The 24,074-nt window shown below is 41.0% G+C and overlaps 1 protein-coding gene across 7 annotated transcripts in view; it reads right to left on the bottom strand.

Moving 5' to 3' along the window:
• The window catches only part of Setd2 (SET domain containing 2, histone lysine methyltransferase), an 89,380-nt gene extending 65,635 nt beyond the window's left edge, over positions 1-23,745 (bottom strand). For 2 of the 7 annotated variants that reach the window (XR_004111510.1, XR_004111511.1), the window contains exons 1-3: positions 22,944-23,166; positions 7,843-7,882; positions 1,263-5,518 (exon numbers count right to left, since the gene is read on the bottom strand). Coding sequence is in view for 5 of the 7 variants with exons in the window: in XM_031344028.1 (XP_031199888.1) it covers positions 1,263-5,518; positions 7,843-7,882; positions 22,944-23,014 (4,367 nt within the window). In the remaining 2 variants the exon portion in view is untranslated. Of the gene's footprint in view, positions 1-1,262; positions 5,519-7,842; positions 7,883-22,162; positions 22,701-22,943; positions 23,167-23,726 lie in introns of those variants that run through there. The other 5 variants (XM_031344028.1, XM_031344032.1, XM_031344031.1 and 2 more) reach the window with 4 other exon arrangements.
• Positions 23,746-24,074: the final 329 nt, after the last annotated feature.

Raw genomic sequence — 24,074 nt, 5'->3', positions numbered from 1 at the left:
AAATGGGTAAGTAGAAATTTTATAGGCACATTCAGTTGGAGAGATGGCTCAGCAGGTAAGAGTGCTTGTTGTTCTTCTGGAAGACCAGGAGTTTGAGTTCTAGCACCTACCTCAGGGAGCTCATAACCATCTCTGAGGCTCCAGGGTATCCAACACCTCAACTCATATACATAAGCCCCCACACACAGACACACATAATTTTAAAACATTACAGTAAAAAGAACTTGTTAAGGGGCTAGAGAGCTGGCTCAGCAATTAAGAACACTGGCTACTCCTCCAGAGAACCAGGTTCAATTCCCAGCACTCACATGACAGCTCACAACTCTCTGCAACTCCAGTTTCAAGGAATCTGACACCCTAACACACAGACAGACATATAGGCAAAACACCAATCACCAATGCACATTATATATATATATAAATAAATAAAAGTGTACTCTAATTGTGGCTTTATGATACCTAGTGGTGCTTCATGTGCACTAGTTTTAAAGAGAAAAGTATCAGGGCAGGTGTGGTGTCACAGGCCTTTAATCCCTGCACTCTGGAAGCAGAGGAAGCAGCAGCTCTGAGTTTGAGGCCAGCCTGGTCTACAGTACAATTTCCAGAATAGCAGGCAATACAAAGGAACTGTCTAGAAAAACAAAACAAAGAAAAAAAAGGAAAACAGTTTCTAACAATCATTTGCCCTTTTTTAAAAAAAAAAAATTATTATTTAATGTTATGAGTTTGAGTGTTTTGCTGGAAGGGAACATGGGATTCCCTAGAACTGGAGTAACAACTGAGAGTGAACATGTGGGTGCCTGGAATTGAACCTGGGTCCTCTGGAAAAGAAGTGTTTTTTCCACTGAACCATCACCTGTCTGCTCACTGAACTTCTCTTTCATTTTTCTGTCACAATTTCACATGAAAAAGGAATTAAGAAAAAGTAGGCTAGCTTATACTTTTTAAAACCACATAAAAAAAGAATGAATCAAAAGAAGAAATCAGGTCAGCTTAAATTATACTTTTAAAACCAAAGGAATTATAAAAACAAACAAAAACACTAGACATGATTTTTCTTAGATGGAAAAATGGGAGGATATCTATTAGTAAATCTAAATAGAAAATGACATTTTATAGATTCTGTTATCTGAATTTTATCACTCAATCCTTATTTCAGTCTAAACTGCTAGAAAGCTACTTTTTAATTAGTGATTTTCTTTTTTTTTCCTTTTTCTACAAAAAAGCAGCAGAAATTTATTTAAAAACTGTATCAGGCTTACCTTTCTGTTAAATAAACATTTTCTTCAATAAGATCAAAGTAACAAGGCATCTTGCCCAGCTTGGCAAACTCTTTCCACCGCTGTGGGTCCCTGAAGTCATCCATAGCACAGGATGGCCCCATCAGCTCCGAGTGTTGGGGCACAGGGGGTTCTCCCTGTTCTATCTCCACTCTAACTTTCTTTCTAGCCTGTAGCTCACCATCACTTTCAGAATCACTCTCCAATTCTTGCCTTCGTTTTTTAGGAGGCCCTCTCTCTTTTATATCATTTTTTTCAAAGTTTTTTGAAAAATCTTTCCTTTCATTCATAACTAAAGAGTCTTTAATTGAATTGCTGCTTATTTCCGGTGCTTGCACTGATCCCTTGTCCTTCTGATGGAAGAAAAATTTATTGGAAGGGCTTGAAAAATATGATCCACTTCGTTGATCCCAATTTTCTTCTTCTTCGCGATCATCTGTTAGAGAATCTGGTACTTGCCCTTGGATTCGATCATAAGCAACCCCAGTTCCTGGAGGTCTACCTGCTGATCTTGGATCCCAGTAGCCATTGCCTTGCCAGTAATTATGGGTCCCACCATAATGTTCAGTACTTTGTTGATACTTGTGTGTACCGCAGGTTCCGTAGCTGCTGTCAGGTTGCTGGTATGTGGTAGTGGGTCTTTCTTGTTGGGAAAAGTCCCACCCTAGGTTTCTGAGCTCTTCTGATGAGTGCAAGCCATCCATTCGGGAAATGTCACAAGAGGAAGAAAAATTCAGCTCTGTTTTTCCTAGTCTACTACTATCTGGCCGATTAGAGAAAATCATCTGCTGCCGAGACTTATTTGGGATATCTTCAAAATCGTCAGAATAAACTGGCAGTTCTTGTGGCCTAGATGTTTTGGTTCTTAATGTGTCCTCTGAATTCAGGTGACCTAGAGGGTCAGATTTCAAGTCTGTATGACTTGTACTATCAACCCCATCACTCTGAGAATGAGCAATTTCAGGCAAGTGATTATCTACCTTCCTGCTGAACTGTGAATAGGAAGTTTCTGGATTTCTCTCTGTTCCTTTATGAAGGAAGAATTTTTCAATTTGAGAACAGCCTTTACTCTCATACTTTTCCTCATATGCATGTCTCCTTGTCTCTAATCCATCTTCCCAGTGGTCAGAATAATGTCTGTAGCTTTGACTGCTCCGAGAAGAACAGGGACTTGTCTCTTCCATGGGCAAAGTAGAATTCTTTGGCACAACCACAACAGACTGGAGACGGTTTCTCGGAATACTGCTGTCATCAGACTCTGTACCTTCCGAATCACTTTCATCGCTTGAACTTGCAGAAGATCCAGAATAATCTTCATGAACAGTAGATACAATCTCTGGAGCATTACCACTACTGTCACATTTTAAGGTGTAAGTTACACCGTCACTGTCTTCCATGGTTAAGTTCAAATCATAAGGAAATACAACTTCTGAACCATCCGAACTATGTGTATGGCCTCTTCGTTCCTCCTCATCTAAGGGCATTTCTGGTCTTCCTCTTCTCTCATGCAGTATGGAGTTCCCTTCTTCTTGAGCCTCTTGTGAAGACTGCCCAGATAACACATTATTATGCCTGTTTTCCCAAGAAAATCCTTTTCCTGAATCAGGAAGGGCATTACCAACATCTGTTTCTTTCCCTGCATACTTTAAAAAATCTATGCCTTTTTTACTCTGCACTGCGTCTAGAGTTGGAGATGTGTTCTCTTCACATCTTACTCCTGATGGAAGACTCTGGAGAGATGAAATCATACCTGAACTCCCTATAGACTCATACAAACCATCAACATGGTTAAGAGAAGCTGAACTACTGCTACCAATGCTCTGCTTATATTCATCACATGTAAATTCTGGGTGCTGATCTGGCAGCTCCCTATTATCACATGTAACTGTTTTGGATTCCAAATGCACATTCACAAAGCTATTTGAAGAAATCTTCATAACTGAAGGTTCGGGGTTTTCAGTTTCAGAGCTTTCACTTGGAGAACAGTATCTATCTGAATCTTTGGTTTTGCAGCAAGAATGTCTCTTATCAACTGGTTCTTTAATTAATGTTTTGGACTTATCATGGTGTGGTGACAACAAAGGTTCCATTTCCCTAAATGGGCTTTTTGACTTCTTGTGCTGCCTACAAGTATCATCGGAGTCCTTTTCTCTGCATCTACCAACATTCTGAAATCCATTTGATGAACGCATGCAAGCCTTGATCAAAGGGGACACCTCGGATCCAGTCACACTATCATCACAAGTCATTGATATAGCATCTGTTTTAGAAGTACAAAATGTTGCCACATCAGCTTCTCTCTCTGGAGATCCGTTTACATTTAATTCAATAGAACAAAAATTTCTTAATTGATCATTTTTCACTTTTGATAACTCCAATTCTTTAATACTTTCATGGCTATCATGTCCTATAAATTCAGGCTTAAGAATAGGAGATTCATCTAGCTTTTTAAAAGTAGGTGAATCATTTAACTGATTTGATGGAGTTGGAGACCCAGTCTTTTCTTTTTCAGAAATTTTAATTGTTCTTAATTCACTACCTTTTGAACAAGGAGCCTGCAAACTAAAAGAATGAGTTTGTTTGTTTTCCTCATTTAATTCTGTACAACAGAAAGAATTTTTAAATTTATCAGACTTGGATATAGACTTTGAAAGGGCAGATTTATAACGGGAATTACTGTTATCATGCTTGGAATATGATGACCCCCGTCGGAATCCCAGTTCATTTGGGGGAGAACAACATCTTTTTATGGCTTCATGCTCTGAAGTCCGTTTGGATTCTCTTTCTAATTTTGAAGAATATTTTCCTCTTCTCTCCATCTCTAAGTAAGAAGTCTCAGTTTTACAGTCCCTATCAAATTTAGAATAAGATGATGATGTCCTTAGGTCTCTGTAGGAATGGGTTGAGGTGCGCCTGGGATATGTCTTCTTATACTCATCTTCAGAGTCCGAGCTCTCCCGTGCCCTATTATCAGTATATGGCCGAGAATATCGTGTCCTCTCACGATAAGGGGAACTCCTATGGTAGCGCCGTTCAGAGTCATAATAATGAGATCTTTCTGACCGAGAATAAGACAAACTAGTTCTAGAGGCTCTGTCAGATCTAGAACGCGATCGGCTTCGCCTTCCATCTCTTTCGGACCTACATCGGGAGGATACATACCGAGTTTCTCTTTCAAGTTTTGAGTAGCTAAAATATCTATCATCTCTCTCTGTTTTAGATCTTGATGATTTCCCCAGATCTTCACTCTTTGAAGGTGCTGAGCTCTTCTTAAAATCTCTTTCCTTCTCAATGCTTGTTGAAGATTTTAAATCATGTGATCTTTGACTGGAGGAAGTCCGTATAGAATCTTCATCAGATTCTGAACCAAGAAATGTGCCTTCAAATTGTGAAGATTTCTTCTTAGAATTTGCTTTTTTAGAACTGAGGCTTATCTTTGAGCCATCTGAAACCTCTTCTTCCTTCCCAATATGGGAATCTTCTTTTTGCAGGAGATTATCTGCTTGTTCCTTCAAAGTTTGAATTATGTGTCCTTCCAAACTATTAGATACAATATCTTGCTTCGTATCCACCTCTAAAAATTCGGGTGCACTTTTAACTGCTGGTTCTTTCTGAGCTCTAACTACTACATCTACTGGTAAAGGTCCTGGTGGTGATGTCATTAGTGCTGTTACTGGGGGTTGCGGCAAGGCCACTGGCTCTGATATTGGTGCTGGTGGCGAGGGTGATGAGGCTTGTGGGGGAGGAGGAGGTGGTGGTGGTGATGAAGGTGGTGAATCTATAGTTGACTCTGCTATGACTGCTGGTAACTGTGTTGTAGGAGGAAGGGGTGATGCTCCTGTTGTAGTTGTAGCCAGCTGTGGCCTGGATGTCACATGAAGCAGATGTTTCTTAAAATGAATTCTGCCCAATTCCACTCTCAATTTTGGTGGTGAGGATTCTTCTGTAGCAGGAAAAGTATCTCCAGCGTCCATTTTAACTTTAGGGTTTGAGTCTACTTGAAGAGGGGTAGCTGGGGCGTTTGTAGAATCACTTTGCTTTTCGTTGCCAAGTGCAGTGAGAAATCTATTCTGTAAAGTTTTCTTTGTAAGACTGAAGCTGAAGGACACCTTCTGCCGGCCCTGTTCCTCCAAATTAACTTTTGTCTTCGTGCCTTTGGGCAAAAATCGACTTGAAGCAACACCTTTGAACATTGGTCCCTTGATGAAACCTGTTTTTTGCACATTTTCAATCTTTGCCTACAAAAAAAAAAAAAACAAAACAGTTATTACTATAACAAATACTTTCTTTCAAATTGTCATAATTTAAAATGTTTGTCAAGGAAATAAAAAAACAGTAGTATGACTTTCACTATGCTACAAATGGAATTCAGTTGTTCATTATTAAACATTTTAGGTATATGTATACAGATAAGTATAAAGAATAACAAATCACTAAGAATCGATCCCCAGCTTCAACAATTACCTACATTTTTTTTCCATTTAATCCTACATTAAAGAATTTTATCCATTTTGGCACTTATCCTCTAAATTCACGGTCCTTTTTTATTTTTTATTTCCCCCCCCCCCCTTTTCTGGAGGGAAACTATTCTTGTGTTGTTGTTATTGCTCTGGGAATTGGTTTTGCTTTATTTTGGTGTGCTTTGGGTTTGAGGCAGACTCTCACCATGTAGTCCAGTTTTTGTGAGCTCACGTTAATGATCATGCTTCTACCCTCCCAGTGCTGGAACTACAACCACGCACTACCACACTCAGCTACCCTCCCAGTGCTGGACTGAACAACACACTACCACACTCAGCTACCCTCCCAGTGCTGGACTGCAACCACGCACTACCACACTCAGCTCAAGCAGCATCTTCAAGAATGTCCTTTAACCTGGTATGTAAAGGACACTTTACATACATGGCAGGAATTAACACCTCAGTATACAAAATAGTTTTCCTTGTGTGTTATTTATCTAAGAAACAAAGATCAAATAAACCAAGGGTCTCCTAGCATCTAACAGAATCAGTAAAGTACATGGTAAAAAACAAAACAAACAAACAAAACAAAAAACAAAAAAAAAGTCTAAAATGAAGCAAAAAACCTAATCTGTTTATGATATGTCTATTTTTGTTTTAAGGTAAAGACTAACAAGTCCAAGCAACTTTAATGACCTTCTCTGGTACAACTTACCCTCTTACAGCACTCTTACTGATAAAGTAGTCAAAAAAGGACCAGGCCTTCTGCCAAACTAGAAATTGAAATTATTCTGCCTTAGAACACCACCACTATCTGCTACATACACCATGGTAATGCTAATAATTTCCTCTCTAATCTAACAATGTGAACAACGAAATATAACTAAGAAGTCTTCTCCATTATCTGACAAAGCTCTCTCTCAAACTACCAAAGTTTCTGAAAGGGTGGAGGTCAGAATTTAAAGACATAATCTAGGCTGTGGAAGATAGAAAAGTCTATAGACACAAATCCTATACATACACACACACACACACACACACACACACACACACACACATATATATGTATAAATACACACACACAGAGAGAAAGAGCTTTTATTAAAGAGGGTAATATTAAGACAGATATTCAAGTCCAAATTAAAATTTTGCCCCATACTTGGGCATGATGACGAATTAATCCTAGCACTCAGGAGGCAGAGGCAAGTGGATCTCTGTGAGTTCCAGGACAGCCAGGGCTGTAACACAGAGAAACCCTATTTCAAAACCAAATAAAATAAAATCATCATCTACAACATTTTTCATATAAATGCCTTTTAATTTACTTTGGCTATTTAAGAGAACAATTTTCCTCCTGAAAATAGTAAAATTGAAAATTAGTTTTAAAGCTGGGCACAGTGGCACATTACTTTGGTCTCAGAACTGATCCCTGAATTTGAGGCCATCCTGGTCTACAAAGCCAGTTTCAAGACAGCCAAGGCCAGATAGAAAACCCTCTCTTGAAAAACCAAACAAGAAAAAGAGAAAAGCAGTAAAGCTTTTACGCTATACATATTACATTAAACGTATAATAGTGGTTTTCAAATACTTAATAGAATCTATTCTTCAAATTAAATATTACATAGAAACTTAATATATAGAAACAGACAAACTGATTCTACAACTGCAAGCTTCTGTCACCTTTCTAAATTTCTTGAATCTTTTAAGTTTAAAAGTTATTTACTGCTGGGCGGTGGTGGCACACGCCTTTAATCCCAGCACTTGGGAGGCAGAGGCAGGTGGATTTCTGAGTTAGAGGCCAGCCTGGTTTATAGAGTGAGTTCCAGGACAGCCAGGGCTACACAGAGAAACCCTGTCTCGAAAAACAAACAAACAAAAAAAACCACCAATGAACATAAAATAAAATAAATAAAAATGACTTTCTTGTTATATACAATATCCCTCACTGGGATGAGTTATTATAGCTCGAAATAATCAAATTGATTAAAACTATAAACTTTATTTCACAATCAAAATGATAGTTAACTTTAAATATTTTCAGCTATAATAAATGAACTTAAAAGGCCATTTATTTCTTAAATGACTAATTCAATTATACTTACCTCATTTTCTTCTTCTCTACTCCCATTCAGCCAAGAAAACATGCAAAAGAATAAAAAGAATCATAAATACTTAAAACAAAATGTAACTTTTAATTAAAACAGATACTTATAAAACCTGTCCACTCTTTCATTGTTCTAGTTACATTTTTTGTAACAAGTATTTCCTGAAGCTGGTACAATGAACTTAAGCCAGTACTAGAAACCAAGAGAGCAAAGCAGTCTCTCTGACCTTGAGGAGCTTACATTTTCTAAGAAGTAACACAAAATGATTGTTACAAAAGTAATTCCAACATAAAGTAAATATAAAGACTGAGAAATATACAATGTAGCAGCAAAGTAGGAAACAACTTGATTTAATCTTTTAAACCAGGAATGCAAAGAATCCCAAAGAAAGGATTAGTTTTAATGAACGTACTTTTGGAGTGACCCCCAAATAAAAGGCAGAAATGAAAACAGAATACTTCCTACAAGTAAACTCATTCACTACTGCCTAAGTATAAAGTATGAGATTGAAAGAAGGCAACAATTAAATGGAATAAGGGGCAGTGGGCATGTTTCTCATGAAGAATCACATTTTTATGCACGTATAGGTGCATTTATTTCTAGAAATAAAACACCAAATCTGGCGTACATTGAGTGTACCAAGGCATACTGGAGACATTCTACATAGAAAAAGAAAAGCTATGAAGAGCATGACAAGGATTTTAAGTACGGGGCTCAAGCACAACTACATTGTTTATGCAATCCTTGAGAGAAACGTACAAAAATCCTCTCTCCAAATGTCGATCTAAATAGCAATTCACTTGATCCATTAACGGGTATTTATGGAAGTTAGAATCAAGTAATGACATGTTATGATGAACAATGCCAGTTATCTAAGCTATACAGCACACTGAGGTTCAAAAACTGCAAGGCTACATAGTTCTGGGACACTCTACACAACTTAGTAGACCCTACCTCAAAATAAAAAGATTTAAAAGGCCTGAGAAGGAGCAGGCATGGTGGTTCGTGCATTATGATCCAATAGCAGAGAAACAGAAGCAGGAACGTGATTGAGTAAAGGCCAGTCTTGCTTTCATAGCGAATTGGAAGCCACCCAGAGCTACATAAGACCTGTCTCAAAACAGAGTGACTGAGGTTATAATAGTTCAGTCAGAGTGCTTGCCTAAAATGCAAATGGCCCTAAATTCACTCCCCACCAAGACAGAATACTGCAATACCACAAGACAAAAAAATGTGGTAAAGATATATTGTTAAGATCTGGAATGCTGCCAAAGAGTTTTTATTTTCAGTGGCAGTGGTTGCGCACACCATTAATCCCAGCACTTGGGAGGCAGAGGCAGGTGGATTTCTAAGTTCGAGGCCAGCCTGGTCTACAGAGTGAGTTCCAGGACAGCCAGGGCTACACAGAGAAACCCTGTCTCAAAAAACAAACAAACAAAAAAAAGAACCACTGAAATTTTATATATATAATTTAGAACTGCTGTACCTCATCAATTGTCTGATGAATATTATCACCCATATATAATATCTTGTCAGGATAAAAGCACATACACTACCAATGACAAGTTACTTGAAGGATGCTTGTGCTAGATAGGTATAGTGAGTACCCTGCCTTCTTAGCATTCAAGAAGCTGAGGCAGGACAATCTAGAGTTGTAAGCTAGCCTGGGTCACTTGGCAGACACTGTACCAAAACAAATGCAAAGGGCTAAAGACTTAGCTCAGTTGGTAGAGTGCTTGTCATATATACATAAAGCCTTGGGTAGTTTGCTGGCACTGCATAAACAAGTATGGCACCGCACACCTGTAACACTCAAAACTCAAAGAGGTGGGAGGAAGGAGAAAAATCAGGAGTTCACAAAGTCATTGTCAGCAATACAACAAGCTCAAGCCAATCTGGGCTACATGAAACACTATCTTAAAAAAAATAATAAAGCACAATCAAAAATTCAAAGGAAAATTTGAATTTTTCACACTAAAAAAATCCAATGCTGTGGTAGGGCGTGCCTTTAATTTCAGAGCTTGAGGCAGCAGCAGGTGGATCTCTGAGTTCAAGGACAGCCTGGTCTACAAAGAGAATTCCAGAACAACCAGGGCAATTAAGCCGAGAAAACCCTGATGGTTCAAACAGTGGAGGTCATTTATTGCTATAGAGGAACTGGGTTCAGCTCTCAGCACCCACATAGTAGTATACAACCATCTCTGCTCTAGTTCCAGGGGATCCAACACACTCTTCAGTCCTCCATGAGCTCCAAGAATGCAAATGGTACACAAACATACATGAAATCATACACATAAAAATACATACACCTAAGAAAGATTTAAAAAAAAAAGCCAGGTGGTGGTTGGCCCATGCCTTTAATCCCAGCACTTGAAGGCAAGCTGATCAGAATTCTTGTAGGCCATCCTGGTCTATATAATAAGCTTCAGGCCAATCAGCCCTTGTCTCAAAAGGGTTGAAAGATGATGTGTAGTTAAGAGCAAAGGACCCTAGCAACCCCCCACCCACACACACACATTATCTGTATAAATATCTGTAATAATCATCTGTAACTCCAGTTCCAGAGAATTCAACACTGTTTACACACATACACATAAAATATTTTTTTAAAAAATTGAGAATGGGGCCGAGCGGTGGTGGCGCACGCCTTTAATCCCAGCACTTGGGAGGCAGAGGCAGGCGGATTTCTGAGTTCTAGGCCAGCCTGGTCTACAGAGTGAGTTCCAGGACAGCCAGGGCTACTCAGAGAAACCCAGTCTCGAAAAACCAAAAAAAAAAAAAAAAAAAAAAAAAAAAAAAAAAAAGAGAATGGCTGTTTACCATAAACAAAGCCCTGTGGTGGTGGCCCACACCTTTTCATTACTTTATTCACTTTACATCCAAATCACTGCCCCTCCCAGGCCCAGGCCCAGGCCCACCCCCCTGGCACATACCTTTAATCCCAGCACTCCACACCAGAGGCAAGCAGAGCTCTGGGTTTGAGGCCAGCCTGTCTACAGAGTGACTTGCAGTACACCTATGGCTACACAGAGTAAACATTTCTAGATCAATCAATCAATATCAATCAACTTAATACTGGTAGAGAAAAGGATAAAATTACAAAGAAGCAAAAGAAAAAAGCTCTTGAATCCAACCCATTATCATGTCAGTGTGTAAACCCTTCTTACACATGAGTGTCTGTGTGGCTTTTTAAATTTAAATGGATATTTTTCTAGGTATTGTAATCATACTATACAAGCCATTATGCATTTTGTTTCATTTCTTAATCCTAAATACAGCTAGTAGCAAAATGTATAAATTAGAGAACCACTGAAAAACATTAGGAGGAGGTTGTGTTGAGAGACATCAGCTCAGCAGATAAGGGTACTTGATTTAACAGATAGCAACCCACAGGGAGTAGGACAGAAAAACTGACTCCAGTCCTCTGACCATATGCATGCCACAATAGATGCAAACTCATACACAAATCACATAAACTCCCCCTTCACACATCCAATAATAATATCAAAAGCTGTTTTTAAAAGGAAGAAGAGGCTACAAAGAGATGGAGATAGTCAAACTTCAAAATAAAAGTTGGGTCCTATGGAATGGGCCTGTAGTCCCAGTCATTTAGAAGGCTGAAGTAGAACTGCTTGAGCCCAAGAGCGCAACACCAAACTAAACATTAACAAGATTCTTATCCCAAACTACCCAGCTGTATACCTGTAATTCTAACATTTGAGTGGTAGAAGCACAAGGATCACAAGTTCAAGGCCATCTCTGGTTACATAGTAAAGTTCAAAACTAGCTTGGGCTATATAAAGACCCTAACTCAAAAGGAGGGACAGGGACAGAAAGAGAACTAGAGAATGTAGTTAAGAATGCTTGTCAAGCTGGGCGGTGGTGGCACACATCTTTAATCCCAGCACTTAGGAGGCAGAGGTAGGTAGATTTCTTTTTTTTTAAGATTTGTTTATTTATTATATGTAAGTACACTGTAGCTGTCTTCAGACATACCAGAAGAGGGAGTCAGATCTTGTTACAAAGAGTTGTGAGCCACCATGTGGTTGCTGGGATTTGAACTCAGGACCTTTGGAAGAGCAGTCAGTGCTCTTAACCGCTGAGCCAACCCTCCAGCCCCTGGTTGGTGGATTTCTGAGTTCGAGGACAAAATGGTCTACAGAGTGATTTCCACAGCCAGGGCTACACAGAGAAGCCCTGTTTCAAAAAACCCCAAAAGACTTTTATACAAATTATCTTTTAAAAGACAAGAGTCTCACTACGTAGACCCTAACTGGCCTGGAACTCCTTATGTGACTAGACAGGCCTCAAACTCAAGTATCTGCCTGCTTCTGCCTCCCGAGTACTGGAATCAAAAGTATGTACCATAAGTTAACTTTTAAAATCCTGCATTCAAAGATTAGTTCCCGGCGCCCACATGACAGCTTACAACCCAGTTCCTGGGGATCTGAAGTCCCCTTAGGGCTTCTGTGGGCATCAGATGCAGATATGCATGTGATATACATACTCGTGTGCAGACAGACACTCAAAGGGACAAAATAACAGCCAAGTGATAGCAGGGCTACATGCCTTTAATCCCAGCACTTGGGATTATGATTATTTACTGTGACAATTCAAAAGAAAAAGAAAAATTAAGTGTGAGGGAAGGTGAATCCTTAACAAGAAAAGATATAAAACTACAATTTGGCTAGCCTGTAGTCCAAGCACTCAGGAGGGAGAGGTGGGAGAATCACCAGCTCAAAACCAGACTGGCGTATAGTATACAAGGCCCGACCAGCATCACAAAAGCAAACTTTCAATCTCAGGCACAGGAAGATGAGATGTCATTCTCAGCTGTAAATTAGGAGCCAGCCTACATTACATGGGACTCTGAAACAAAAAAAAATTAAAAAAAAGCTTAAACAAACAAAAGGCACCCAGGCATGGTGGCACAAACCTTTAATCCAAGCACATTGGGAGGCAACCAACCTGGTCTACAGATGCAGTTCCAGGACAGCCAGGGCAACACAGAGAAACTTTGTCCCAGAAACAAAAATGCAGGGGCTGGAGAGATGGCCCAGATGTTAACAGCGTCTTCAAGAGGTCCTGAGTTCAATTCCTAGCAACCACATGGTGGCTCACAACCATCTAAAATGAGATCTGGTGCCTTCTAGCCTGCAGACATACATGTAGGCAGAACATTATATACATAAAAATATTATTTTAAAAAAAAATCAGAGGCCGGGCAGTGGTGGCGCACCCCTTTAATCCCAGCACTTCGGAGGCAGAGGCAGGCGGATTTCTGAGTTCGAGGCCAGCTTGGTCTATTGGGTGAGTTCCAGGACAGCCAGGCTACACAGAGAAACCCTGTCTCGAAAAAAACCAAAACCAAAGACAAAAACAAAAACAAACAAACAAACAAAAACCTAAAAACAAAACAAAACAAAAAACAGAATAAATTTTAATAAACTAATATTTTCTAACTAAGTCATTCCCCAAAAATAGAGGCTACAGTACAGAAGAGATTCATAAAACCAATAGTAGTACTGAACCTACTACAGAGAGTGTCTAAAAGCCTCCACACGGCATTTGGCACAAAATGTTTAATACATAAAAGCTATTAATGATTTCAGTAATGCATAAAAATTCAATTACACTCTATTCGAATAAACACATTTTGCTCATTTTCTAAATCCTTGGGATTCTGGCACAAATAAGACACACAATAAGTAATTTAGGACAAATGAGAACTATGGACTGAGGTAAGAAACAGAAGTAAAAGAAGAATGGTACAGGCAGGAACAGAACCACAGCGAAAGCAAGAGTCTCTTCCCTGAGCATTTATTTAACTGAGTTTCAGAGCAATGCAGGTTGATTCACGCTTATCACACAGTGACATTGAGACTTAAAAGCTTAGAAAGTTTGCAACGATGTGACCTTGACCAATGACCAGACTTGTATTCTTTGAAGATCTTTATTAGGGAATAATTCCAGTCACAGAGGTGTCCTTGTGCTCGCCCTTTACCAACAACTCTCAACAGCAACCATACAGCTTAAGTATGAGACCAGGAAACTAATACAGGTCCAAATTCTAGTTTGATTTTTGTTGCTGCAATAAAACAATGACCCAAAGCAACTTAGTGGAAAGAGTTTATTCAATTAACACTTCTAGGTTATAGTCCATTATTCTGGGAAGTCAGGTCAGGAACTTAGGCAGAAACCAAGGAAGAACACTGTTCCATGTTTTGCTTGCAGACTCGGGCTCAGTTAGCTTTTCTTATACAGCCCAGGACTGTCTGCCCAAAGAATGGTGCCGCCCACCATTCTTTAAAGAATCTTTTAAAGGACTTATTAATAGTCACGCTTACAGCTAAAAGGATCAAGCCAACTTCTAAATGGAGGCTCTACTCTCTAAAATGACTCTAGGTTGTCTCAAGTCAACAACAAAGATAACTAGGACCATATACTATAGCTAACCAGACTAAATCTTGATATTTCTAAAAGATTTATTTATTTACTTTATGTATATACTGTCACTCTCTTCAGACACACCAGAAGAGGACATTGAGCACTTTACAGATGGTTGTGAGCCACCATGTGGCTGCTGGGATTTGAACTCAGGACCTCTGGAAGAGCAGTCTCTTAACCACTGAGCCATCTCTCCAGCCCAAGTCACTATTTTTTAAACACAGAACTCAAAAATCATTTGTGTATGTGTTTATGCAATTTCATCCTGTACAAAGTTGTTTTGCTATCACCACAATCAATACATAATATTCAGTGGCTCAATTATTTTCAGCCTAAATTTAAAATTTTTTGTGTATGGATGTTTTGCTTACCTGATTATAGGTGCAAAAAATTTGAGTACCTGGTGCCCTTGGAGGGTGTTGGACCCTCTAGTTCAGATGGTTATAAATGTCATGTGAAACCTGAGCCCAGGTCCGCTGAACTTACCCTCTGAGCCACCTTTCCAACACACAATGTCTATCTACCTCTACATTTTTTTTTTCTAGTAACTCATGAAGTGAAACTAAGAAAATAAATATCCTGGGGACTGGTGATATGGTCCTGCTGATAAAAGCACTTTTACACAGGCCTGAAAACTTGAGTTCAACCCCTGGAACCAACTTTGTAAGAAAATACAATCCTGAAAATTTGTTCTCTGACTTCCCCATATGTTCTGCAATACACATGCATGCACACTAATAATTTTTTATAAATTCTGGGATACCAGACCAACAAAGGCTACATAGCAAAACTTTAAACATATATGATAAAGTATATACATTTACATATAACTTATGTATAAAACATTCATCATGGCACTTGAATTTTCTAGCACATCACTACAATAACTTAGGTCAACAACAAAACTGCAAGAAAGAGAGATGAAAGCCAGTAAGGCTCCAGTATTAGTAACCATCCAAATCATCTTAAAAATCAGAAAATTAGCCAGGCAGTGGTGGTGCATGCCTTTAATCTCAGCACTTGGGAGGCAGAGACAGGCAATTTCTGAGTTTGAGGTCAGCCTGATCTACAGAGTGAGTTCCAGGACAGCCAGGGTTACACAGAGAAACCCTGTCTCCAAAAACCAAAAAAAAAAAAAAAAAAAAAAAAAAAAAAAATCAGAACTTGGGATGGCTGAGAGGTGACGACACATACCTTTAATACCAGCACTAGAGAGGCAGAGGCATGCAGATCTCCGAGTTCAAGGCTATCCTGGTCTACAGAAAAACCCTGTCTCCAAGAAAAGCAAAAAGAAAAAAAATGACACAGTATATTTCATGGAATGAAGCCTCAAGCTTCCTTTTCAATCCTGAAAAAGATTTTTTTAAAAAAACTTATAAAACCGTGGGAAAATGGCTCAGCAGTTAAGAATCCTTATTGGCCAGAGGGCCTGAGTTCAGAATCCAACACCAACACAGAGTAGCTTACAACAGCCTGTGATGATAGCTTCAGATGACACCTCTGGTCCTGCAGGAACCTGCTTTCATGTGCACAACCTCACACGGATACATATATACACTCACATATTCATAACTGAAAATAATACCTTCATATAGAAAAAGAACACTGGGAGATAGAGAGATGGTTCAGCAGTTAAGAGCACTGATCTCTTTTCCAGAGGTCCAGAGTTCAATTCCCAGCAACCACACGGTGGCTCACAACCATCTGTAATGGGATCTGATGCCCTCTTCTGGTGTGTTGATGACAGCTGCAGTGTACTTTATTTTATTACAGTGTACTCATACAAATAAAATAAATAAATCTTAAAAAAAAAAGAAAAAATACTGAAAAAAATGGGTAAGCAATGTATGTAGGTCAGAAAAACATACAGCTAAGAAAAAAAATTTCACCAACATATGCTCAGCTGAAATATATGCTATTGTAGATTTTAATACCTGCCCCTCATTTCACATTGTCTAGTACCACACCATCACGTTCTCTACCACCACCACCAACAACAACAAAATATTCCAACAAAGAATATGAGGTTCTCCCAGGAAGTGACACTTTTATTCTAACACTGGACAGGGAAAGTCTTGCAGGAAAGGCTTTTCTACCACTATTTTAACGTGGCCACATCAGCTAATAACATTATTTCTTACACAAACTATTATTAATGTGCAGATATGTAATTTATATATAATAAGCATTACACACTGGCTTTCTATGTTACTGTATAGTAAGTTTTGGTTTCTTATTGGACTTGGCAAAGTTACCATAGAGTATACCTATTGTGGTTACTTTAAACTTTTGAAGTACATTTTTACTAATTAGCTACTTTACTGTATGTTAATAAAATTCACCTCTTTACTATAGATCAATCAACTATACTTTCAGTACAGAAGCAGTATATAAGATATGTAATTTTTATTCAGAATTCATATAGTTGCCCATAAGTAATAGATAAATTAATGGCACTCATGTTTGTAAGCAGACAATTAAAAATAAATAAATTGAGGCCAGCTGGGTGTGGTGGGAGGCAGAGGCAAACAGATCTCTGTGTCTAATGTCAGCCTGGTGGTCTATAAGAAACTCACTGTCAAAAACCAAAAAAACAGGGGAGAGAAAAAAAAACAAAAGAACAAAACAAAACAAAAAACTAGAGCCAGTGAGAATGTCCAGCAGGCAAAGGCACCTACCATCAAGCCCAATATTCTGCTTCCAATTCCTGGGACTCACATGATAGAAGAGAATGACTCCCAAAAGCTGTCTCTGCCCACTGCAGGTATAGGTACTCACACATATACAAAATAAATAAACTTTGTGCATGCTGAAGAATACAGAATAATGGGTTTCCATAGGAAGGATTTCTGGGCCTGGAGAGATGGCTCAGTGGTTAAGAGCCACCACATGGTGGCTCACAATCATCTGTAATGGGATCCAATGCCCTTTTCTGATGTGTCTAAAGATAGCTACATATACTGTGTACTCATATACATAAATTAAATAAATATAAAAAAAAGGATCTCTGTAGCCATGTGTATATTAATAAATTCTTTGTTCTACTTATGTGTTAAACCTGGTGTTGTCTGGCTACTCACGATTAATAACTATTTACCAAGAAGCCAAATATCAGACAAAAGAACCAAAGTGTAAGTTACATCATGCCTTCACAAAGGACGTTTAGGACCACTATACAGCCCTTCCAAAAGAGAAGGTCTAAACTATACTTGGCAAGGAAGTGGGCAGTTGCCAGAGCTATAGTCAGAAACTACCACTCGCTCCCAATTCTCGCCAGCCCACAGCAGTGTTCCCAGTAAGCAACGTGCCCTCCTATCAGCCTGCTTGCACCGTCATATTCTTACCAACACCCACACCATCCCAAAGCTATTTTCACTACCAAGATGTGAGCATTTGACAGAAAAAGCACTCTAAAATAAAAGGCAGCTTTAGGGACTCACACTAACTTTAGAACTCAATCTAAGTAACCATTTACTTACTCAGTTGGAAAAGACACTAAGTAACCACTAGGCTGTACAAAATGGGGTGAAAAAAGGACTTCCAGGCCTTATTGTTTTAAAAATGCTTCATCTGTGTTCAGCAAATATAATCATAAACTACCTCCAAATTTATTAAAATACATAGATATAGATCCTGTCATCTTGTCTCTCTAACAGCTCAGCCAAAAATGAATTTCAAAAAAATGAGGGGCTAGTAAAATGCTCCACTAAGTAAAAAGGCTCACCACCTCAGTTTGAAGGGAGAAACTAACTCGCCAAGTGGTCCTCTGACCTCCATACATGCAGCATGGGAGTCACATGCCCACCTCACAGATACATAGATTACTCACTCATTTCCATACAGATGCACATATACAAAATAGGGGAAAGTAATACAAATGGCAAAATTTCCATTACTTGTTAATCTAGGCTAAAATTATTGTGCAATGGCTCACATCTATAATGCAATTATTTGTTAAATTGAGTAAGAAGGACTGTAAAGTCTCAAAATAATGCTATACCATTACAACCTGAGATACTGGAGTGGAAAGTGGGTTTTTCTATCACTGGTTCTATGCACATGGCTATAATCCCAGCCCCAGAACTTTAGGGACCAATGTTAGGGGGTTAACAATTTCCAGGCCAGCTTAAGCTACATAATAAAACCCTGTCTCAAAAACAAAATGAAACACACAAGCTAGATTTTTCTCAAAAAGAAATCTAAACCCCATTATTGGTGATTCTAGATATAAACAATCTCCAAATCTTACAACAGCTTTTAATCCACCATAAAATAAGGTTCTACTCTATACTTCTAGTGAATGAATAGCAGAAATGATGAAGTTGGTCAGCCTTGAATCTAACCCAAGCTGGTCATCTTTTGCTGTCATTCAACATGACTGCTCTAGCATCTTCAGCAAAACTGACAAAATTCATGCACCAATAACAAATACTAGGGTTATACTAGGGTTAAAGGTTATTACAAATACCTATTAATGCCAGGTGTGGTGGCATTCACCTTTAATCCCAGCACTGAAGAGGCAGAAGCAGTCAGATCTCTGAATCCAAGGTCTATAGAGTGAATTCCAGAACAGCCAGGGCTTTCTTTGTAGAGAGACCTTGTTTAAGAGAGAAAAAAAAGATGATGATGATGATAAAAATCAACTGCCAGATATGGTGGCCTTTAGGGGGACAGAAGTAGGTAGATCTCTGTTGAGTCTATACAACAAGTTCCAGGCCAGCCAAGGCTATATAGTAAAATAGACCCTTTCTCAAAAAACAAAAAACAAAAAAGAAAGAAAGGAAGGAAGGAAGAAAGGAAAAAAGAGAAAGAAGGAAAGGAAACTCATGTTGGACATAATGGTGATTTTCCCTGTACTACTGGGGTTTGAATCTAGGGTCTCATGCACGCTATCCAAATTTTTAACCACTGATCTATCACCATCATTATTTCTTTAACATAGGGTCTTACTATTGCTAAAGCTGGCCTTGAACCAACTCAGTAACACAACCATGCCTTGAATATTTATTTGATTCTTCCTTCTGCCTCAGACTACTAATCAAGTAGGATTACTGGTGTATACATCAAGCCTATTGGTGGTATACACTTGTAATTTCAGCCCTTAGAAGGCTAAGGCAGACGTTGAAGGTCACCAGGAGATGCCAGGGATATCCTGTCAAGTAGCAAGAGAGGCTTATATAACGAAATCTCCCCCACACACACACCCTAAGACAGGGTTTCTCTGTGTAGCCCTGGCTGTGCTGGAACTCACTCTGTAGACCAGGCTGGCCTCAAACTCAGAAATCCACCTGCCTCTGCCTCCCACGTGCTGGGATTAAAGGCGTGCTGTGCACCACCACTGCCCGCATCTACAAAATGTTATGAAACTCTGCACCCCTCCTACTGTGAACCAACTGACTCTCACTTTCTCATTTCATTCAATACTGAGCAGCTTCTACTGCCTCAGCACTGTGGAGCTACCGCCTGGACTTGAATTACAATGATGGTTACTCCCCTGCTGCACCTCCAACTCTCCACACAGCACATACACAGATACTTCATATCTCAACTCGCTCTCCAAGAATGCTGACCAGCTTACTACATTTTAGACTGTGACTTCTTTAACAGGAAATCACCTATACCCTTTAGGGTTTTCCAAAGCATTTCACCTTTGGCCATTCTGTTTATTGTTTATAGACCTCATTAGAATGTAAGCTGCACAAAGACAAAGTTTTGTTGTGTCCATCAATTACTCCTACAGTGTCAACCTTAGTCAAGACAGGCCTATGTTTAGGACAGGTCCTTGAAGACTGAGTGGTTGTGCTATCTATCCCCTCAACATCTACCCCTGAGCTATATGGACACCTAATGTTACTCAAATGATTATAACCACTTCACCTGAATACAATGTTATTTATACTGCAAGAAAAACCCAAGGCCTACACACATGCAACTACTTAAAGAGTGAGTGGAAGACAATAGAGACCATCCCGGCCCCAACTCAAGCTCCAATCAAAACAAATTATTTCACCTCACCTTCTCTTCTTCAAAGAACCATCTGAAAGTAACCCAAGTCTCTTCTTCACAACCAGTTTTCCCGCAACAGTCACATCTCAAGTTTCCCTGAGAACTCCAGCTAAAGGTACTTACACACACTCTGTGCCATGAGCGAGGGTCTCGTTCAGTGTTCTCCAGAGCCCCAGCAAGTTGCTAGCATTGGTATAACTACCTCCAAAATGGGAAAACCCGAATTCAAAGACAAAGTCATTCGTTCAAGGTTAAACTGTTCAAGTCAGGTCTGTCTGACTTCCTCACAGGGTCTGCTGTCATTTCACTCTTCTTTCCTTGGCCAGGCCTCATTTTCTTCCAACATGAAACAGGTGACACTGTTCAAGATGCCTGCCAGCACCTTCAGGCCAGTATTAAGAAATTCTATAACTATACAAGTTAATAAACAGAAAAAATACACATGGATCAGAACTTACTATTAAAAACTCCCAAGCAGTGAGGCCAGGAAAGCAGTAAACACAAGACTTGAGAAAATGATAGCATTCTCCCTCACTCGCACAGTAAAGGTAAGACTCCTGACTCCCATTTTTTCACATATTATGAAAAATGTTTTCCTCCAATAAAAAAAGGATGTAATCCTTAGGGCTTTGAAACTTCACTGTGCAGCCTAGAACGTCACTGCAGGACATTTGCCCTTCCTGGGAGGCTAGCATGTCACTCTGTACAAGATAAGCATGCAATCAACATTTACCGAATGATACAAATTCCTTTTGAGGTTTTTCAAGTCTCAAAGCAAAAACCTCTAAGTTTTTTATTCCAAAGTATTTTATTCTTTAAGTATTGTTATTCCAAAGCCAAAAACCCAGGAAAAGATAAAGCCATTCTGGTTTACTACTGCAAGTACAAGATGGACTTTGTTTTAGAGTGCATAAACACTGTGCACAGAGGTGGTCTATGTATCAAGATTATCTGTCAAGTAAAGAGAAAACTAAAATGTCACTGGGACACTAAAGGGCTGTTGTAAACTAACAAAACAAGTATAAAACTACTCAGGCTGTTCTTAGGTTGAAAACTGAATTGTCAAAATTTTCCCAAAGAAATTTTACTTTATTTTTTTAAGGCAGCATGAGGATGTTATTTTTTGTGTGGAGATAACACTCCAACAAAATAAAATAACTTCTGTGTCACAATACCAAAGAAGATCCAAAGGTCTCTGAACCAAGGTGAAAAAATTTGGCCAAAGTTCCCCAAAAAATGTATGTGTGGTAATTTAGTCATAAAAGTATTTCACTAGACATCCCAGCAAACCTTAACTTGGAAATAAATATTGTTGTTCTTCTGTGCAGACATCAATACAAGCAAACAGAGGTAAAATAATGGTTTTCTTAAGTAGTCAGCACCTGTAATCCCAGCATTGAGGAAGCTGAAGAGAGAGGATCCCAGGTTCGAGGCCAGCCCGGGCCACACAGTAAATTCAAGAGCAGCCTGGTCAACAAAGTGAAACCATTTATCTAAAAACAACATAATGATCTTGTGAAGGCTTAGGGGAGGCACTGACTCCTGACTCTGAAGTGGAAGCTTTCTTTTTACTTCTGTTTAGAGACAGTCGAGGCTGCCTACAATCCTCAATCAGTTGGTATTTCAGGTGTAGACCATCATCTGACTGGAAGGAAAGCTGGATGTGCTATCGGATACCGCCCAACACAAATATAAAAATGCCCTATATATACTGAAAAGAAACTATAGGACAAAACTGTATTTCGCTTTACAAGTACACTATCTTCTTTAGAGAAGAATATACAAAGAGATTTTTGGGGTCTCTTAACTAAATCTTCACATGCAGTAAAGTCATCCTTATAGATAAGATTCTAGATTCTATTACCTAAGAAATAGGATGCCAAAGTGTTCAAGCCTCATAATCGAGAAATGTTTGTCAGGTTTTCAGTTTCAGGTTAAAAAAACAAAACTGGTGTCACCTCAACAACGGGACCAGACAAACCTTGCCACCATTACAAAACCCAAGCGCCAAAGGTGCAGAATATGTAGCTCATAGCTCTACGGGGCCAGAACTGAGTGCCCGAGAAGAAAAACAAGCAAAAAATCAAAACCGAGAATTTAACGCGGGTCTCCTCCGCAGATCGAAACGGGGAGACGCGCGGTAGGCCCTTCCGGTCCGAGCTGCCGTCACCGATAGGCACGGCGACGGGCTGAGCTTCCACCCGAGCCCGGGGATTCTCGGCCTATACTAGCCGGCGCCCCCTCGCCGGCGTTGGCCCTAGCGGTGCCTCGGACTCTGCACCGTGGTCTGCAACAGAGGCTCGGGACGCCGCACAGCGTCCTGGGGGAGCTGCGCGGAGCGCCGAACCTCCGCAGGCCGACTGAGGACGCGGCAACGGCGGAGGAGGCCGTGGCCGCCCCTCCCCCACCGGGCCGCCCCAACGGCCAGGGCGACGCGAGCGGCCGTCTCCGCGCCAGGCCCAACCGCCCGGCCGGCCGAAAGCCAGGCGCGGCGGCCTCGGGTCGCCGCGCCCGGCCTGGCCCCCACCACGGCCGCGCGAAGACGCCCAGGGCCCGTTACTCCGCGCGCCGCTACCGGTTCGGGACGCGCAGCCCTCGGCTGCGGCGACCGACGGCAGTGGGAGGCCGCAGACCCGGAGACTTACTCAGGGGTCGGGTGCTCGGGATCGTAGAAATCCCCCATCTTCGGCGGCGGCTGCGACGGCAGCGGCTTCATGAGGAGCGGCCCGAGGCGGCGACGCTAGCCCCCTCCCCGCGACAGGCCGATGCGGGGGAGGGGACCGGAGGGGAGGCGGCCGCTGGTCCGATCGCGGCGGCGGCGGCAGGGGCGGCCCGCGTCGCTGGCTGGCTGGCTCGCCCGCTCGCTCCCTCCCTCCCTCCTACCCTCCCTCCGGCAACCGCCCGCCGCTCTCACCCTCGCAGACTCACTCCCGAAGCGACGCGCACCCCGCCCGCCCTGCAGCCGTGCAGGCCCAGCCCCTTAAAGAGACACGCTCGGGCCGCCCGCCGCCCGCCGGCCGCCAGTCGGCGCGCCAGCTAAGCCCGCCGACCCGGGCGGAGGCGGGGTGCAACCCGGCGGGCCCGGCGGAGCTTAGCCTGCGGCTTCCCGGAACAATAAGTCCCGGGGCCGAGGGTTGTAGGCGGGCCCGGGAGCTGGAGGGGCGCCGCCGCTGCCCCTCCCTAGACGAGGTCCTCAGGACACCCGCCTTCATTCTTCCAAGCCCTCGGAGAGCCTGGCCTCCAGGAAGAGAGGTAGCGCGGCGGCCGCTCTCGCCCGCTTGCCCCTTTTATTTCTTCTCTCTTGCACCCGCTTCATCCGGCTGTCGGCCGCGCACCGAAAGCCGAGCTAAGCAGAGCCTTAGCTTCCCGGACACGCCCTCCAGCCTCCCGCAGCCCCTACTACCGGGTTCCCCACCGAAATCTCCTACCTTCCTCACTGCGGTATTCTGCTCTCACCCCGAAAGTCTGAGAGGCTGTGTTTGTTCTTAAGACCTCGGGGAAACGTCCCGAGGAAATGGTTATTAATTATTCTTGAAAAAAAAAAGTTAAGAGAACTTAAAACTACAAACTTTTTGGTTTTGGATTAGCAGAATTTCGTGAAACTATTCGAAAAAAAAAAGATAATTTAAACTACAAGCTTCTGGATTAGCAGGATTTCATGAAACTATTAGCTATTAGCTAATTTACACCACGCTGAATTTATAGCAGTTGCTTATCATGTGGCAGATCACAGAGAATTCAGATCTTTTGTGTAATTTTTTTGGGGGGGGGATAGA

The sequence above is a fragment of the Mastomys coucha genome, unplaced genomic scaffold, assembly GCF_008632895.1.
Source record: "Mastomys coucha isolate ucsf_1 unplaced genomic scaffold, UCSF_Mcou_1 pScaffold23, whole genome shotgun sequence".
NCBI lineage: Eukaryota > Metazoa > Chordata > Mammalia > Rodentia > Muridae > Mastomys > Mastomys coucha.
Note: the sequence above shows the minus strand (reverse complement) of the source record. Positions and strands in the feature narration are given on the sequence as shown.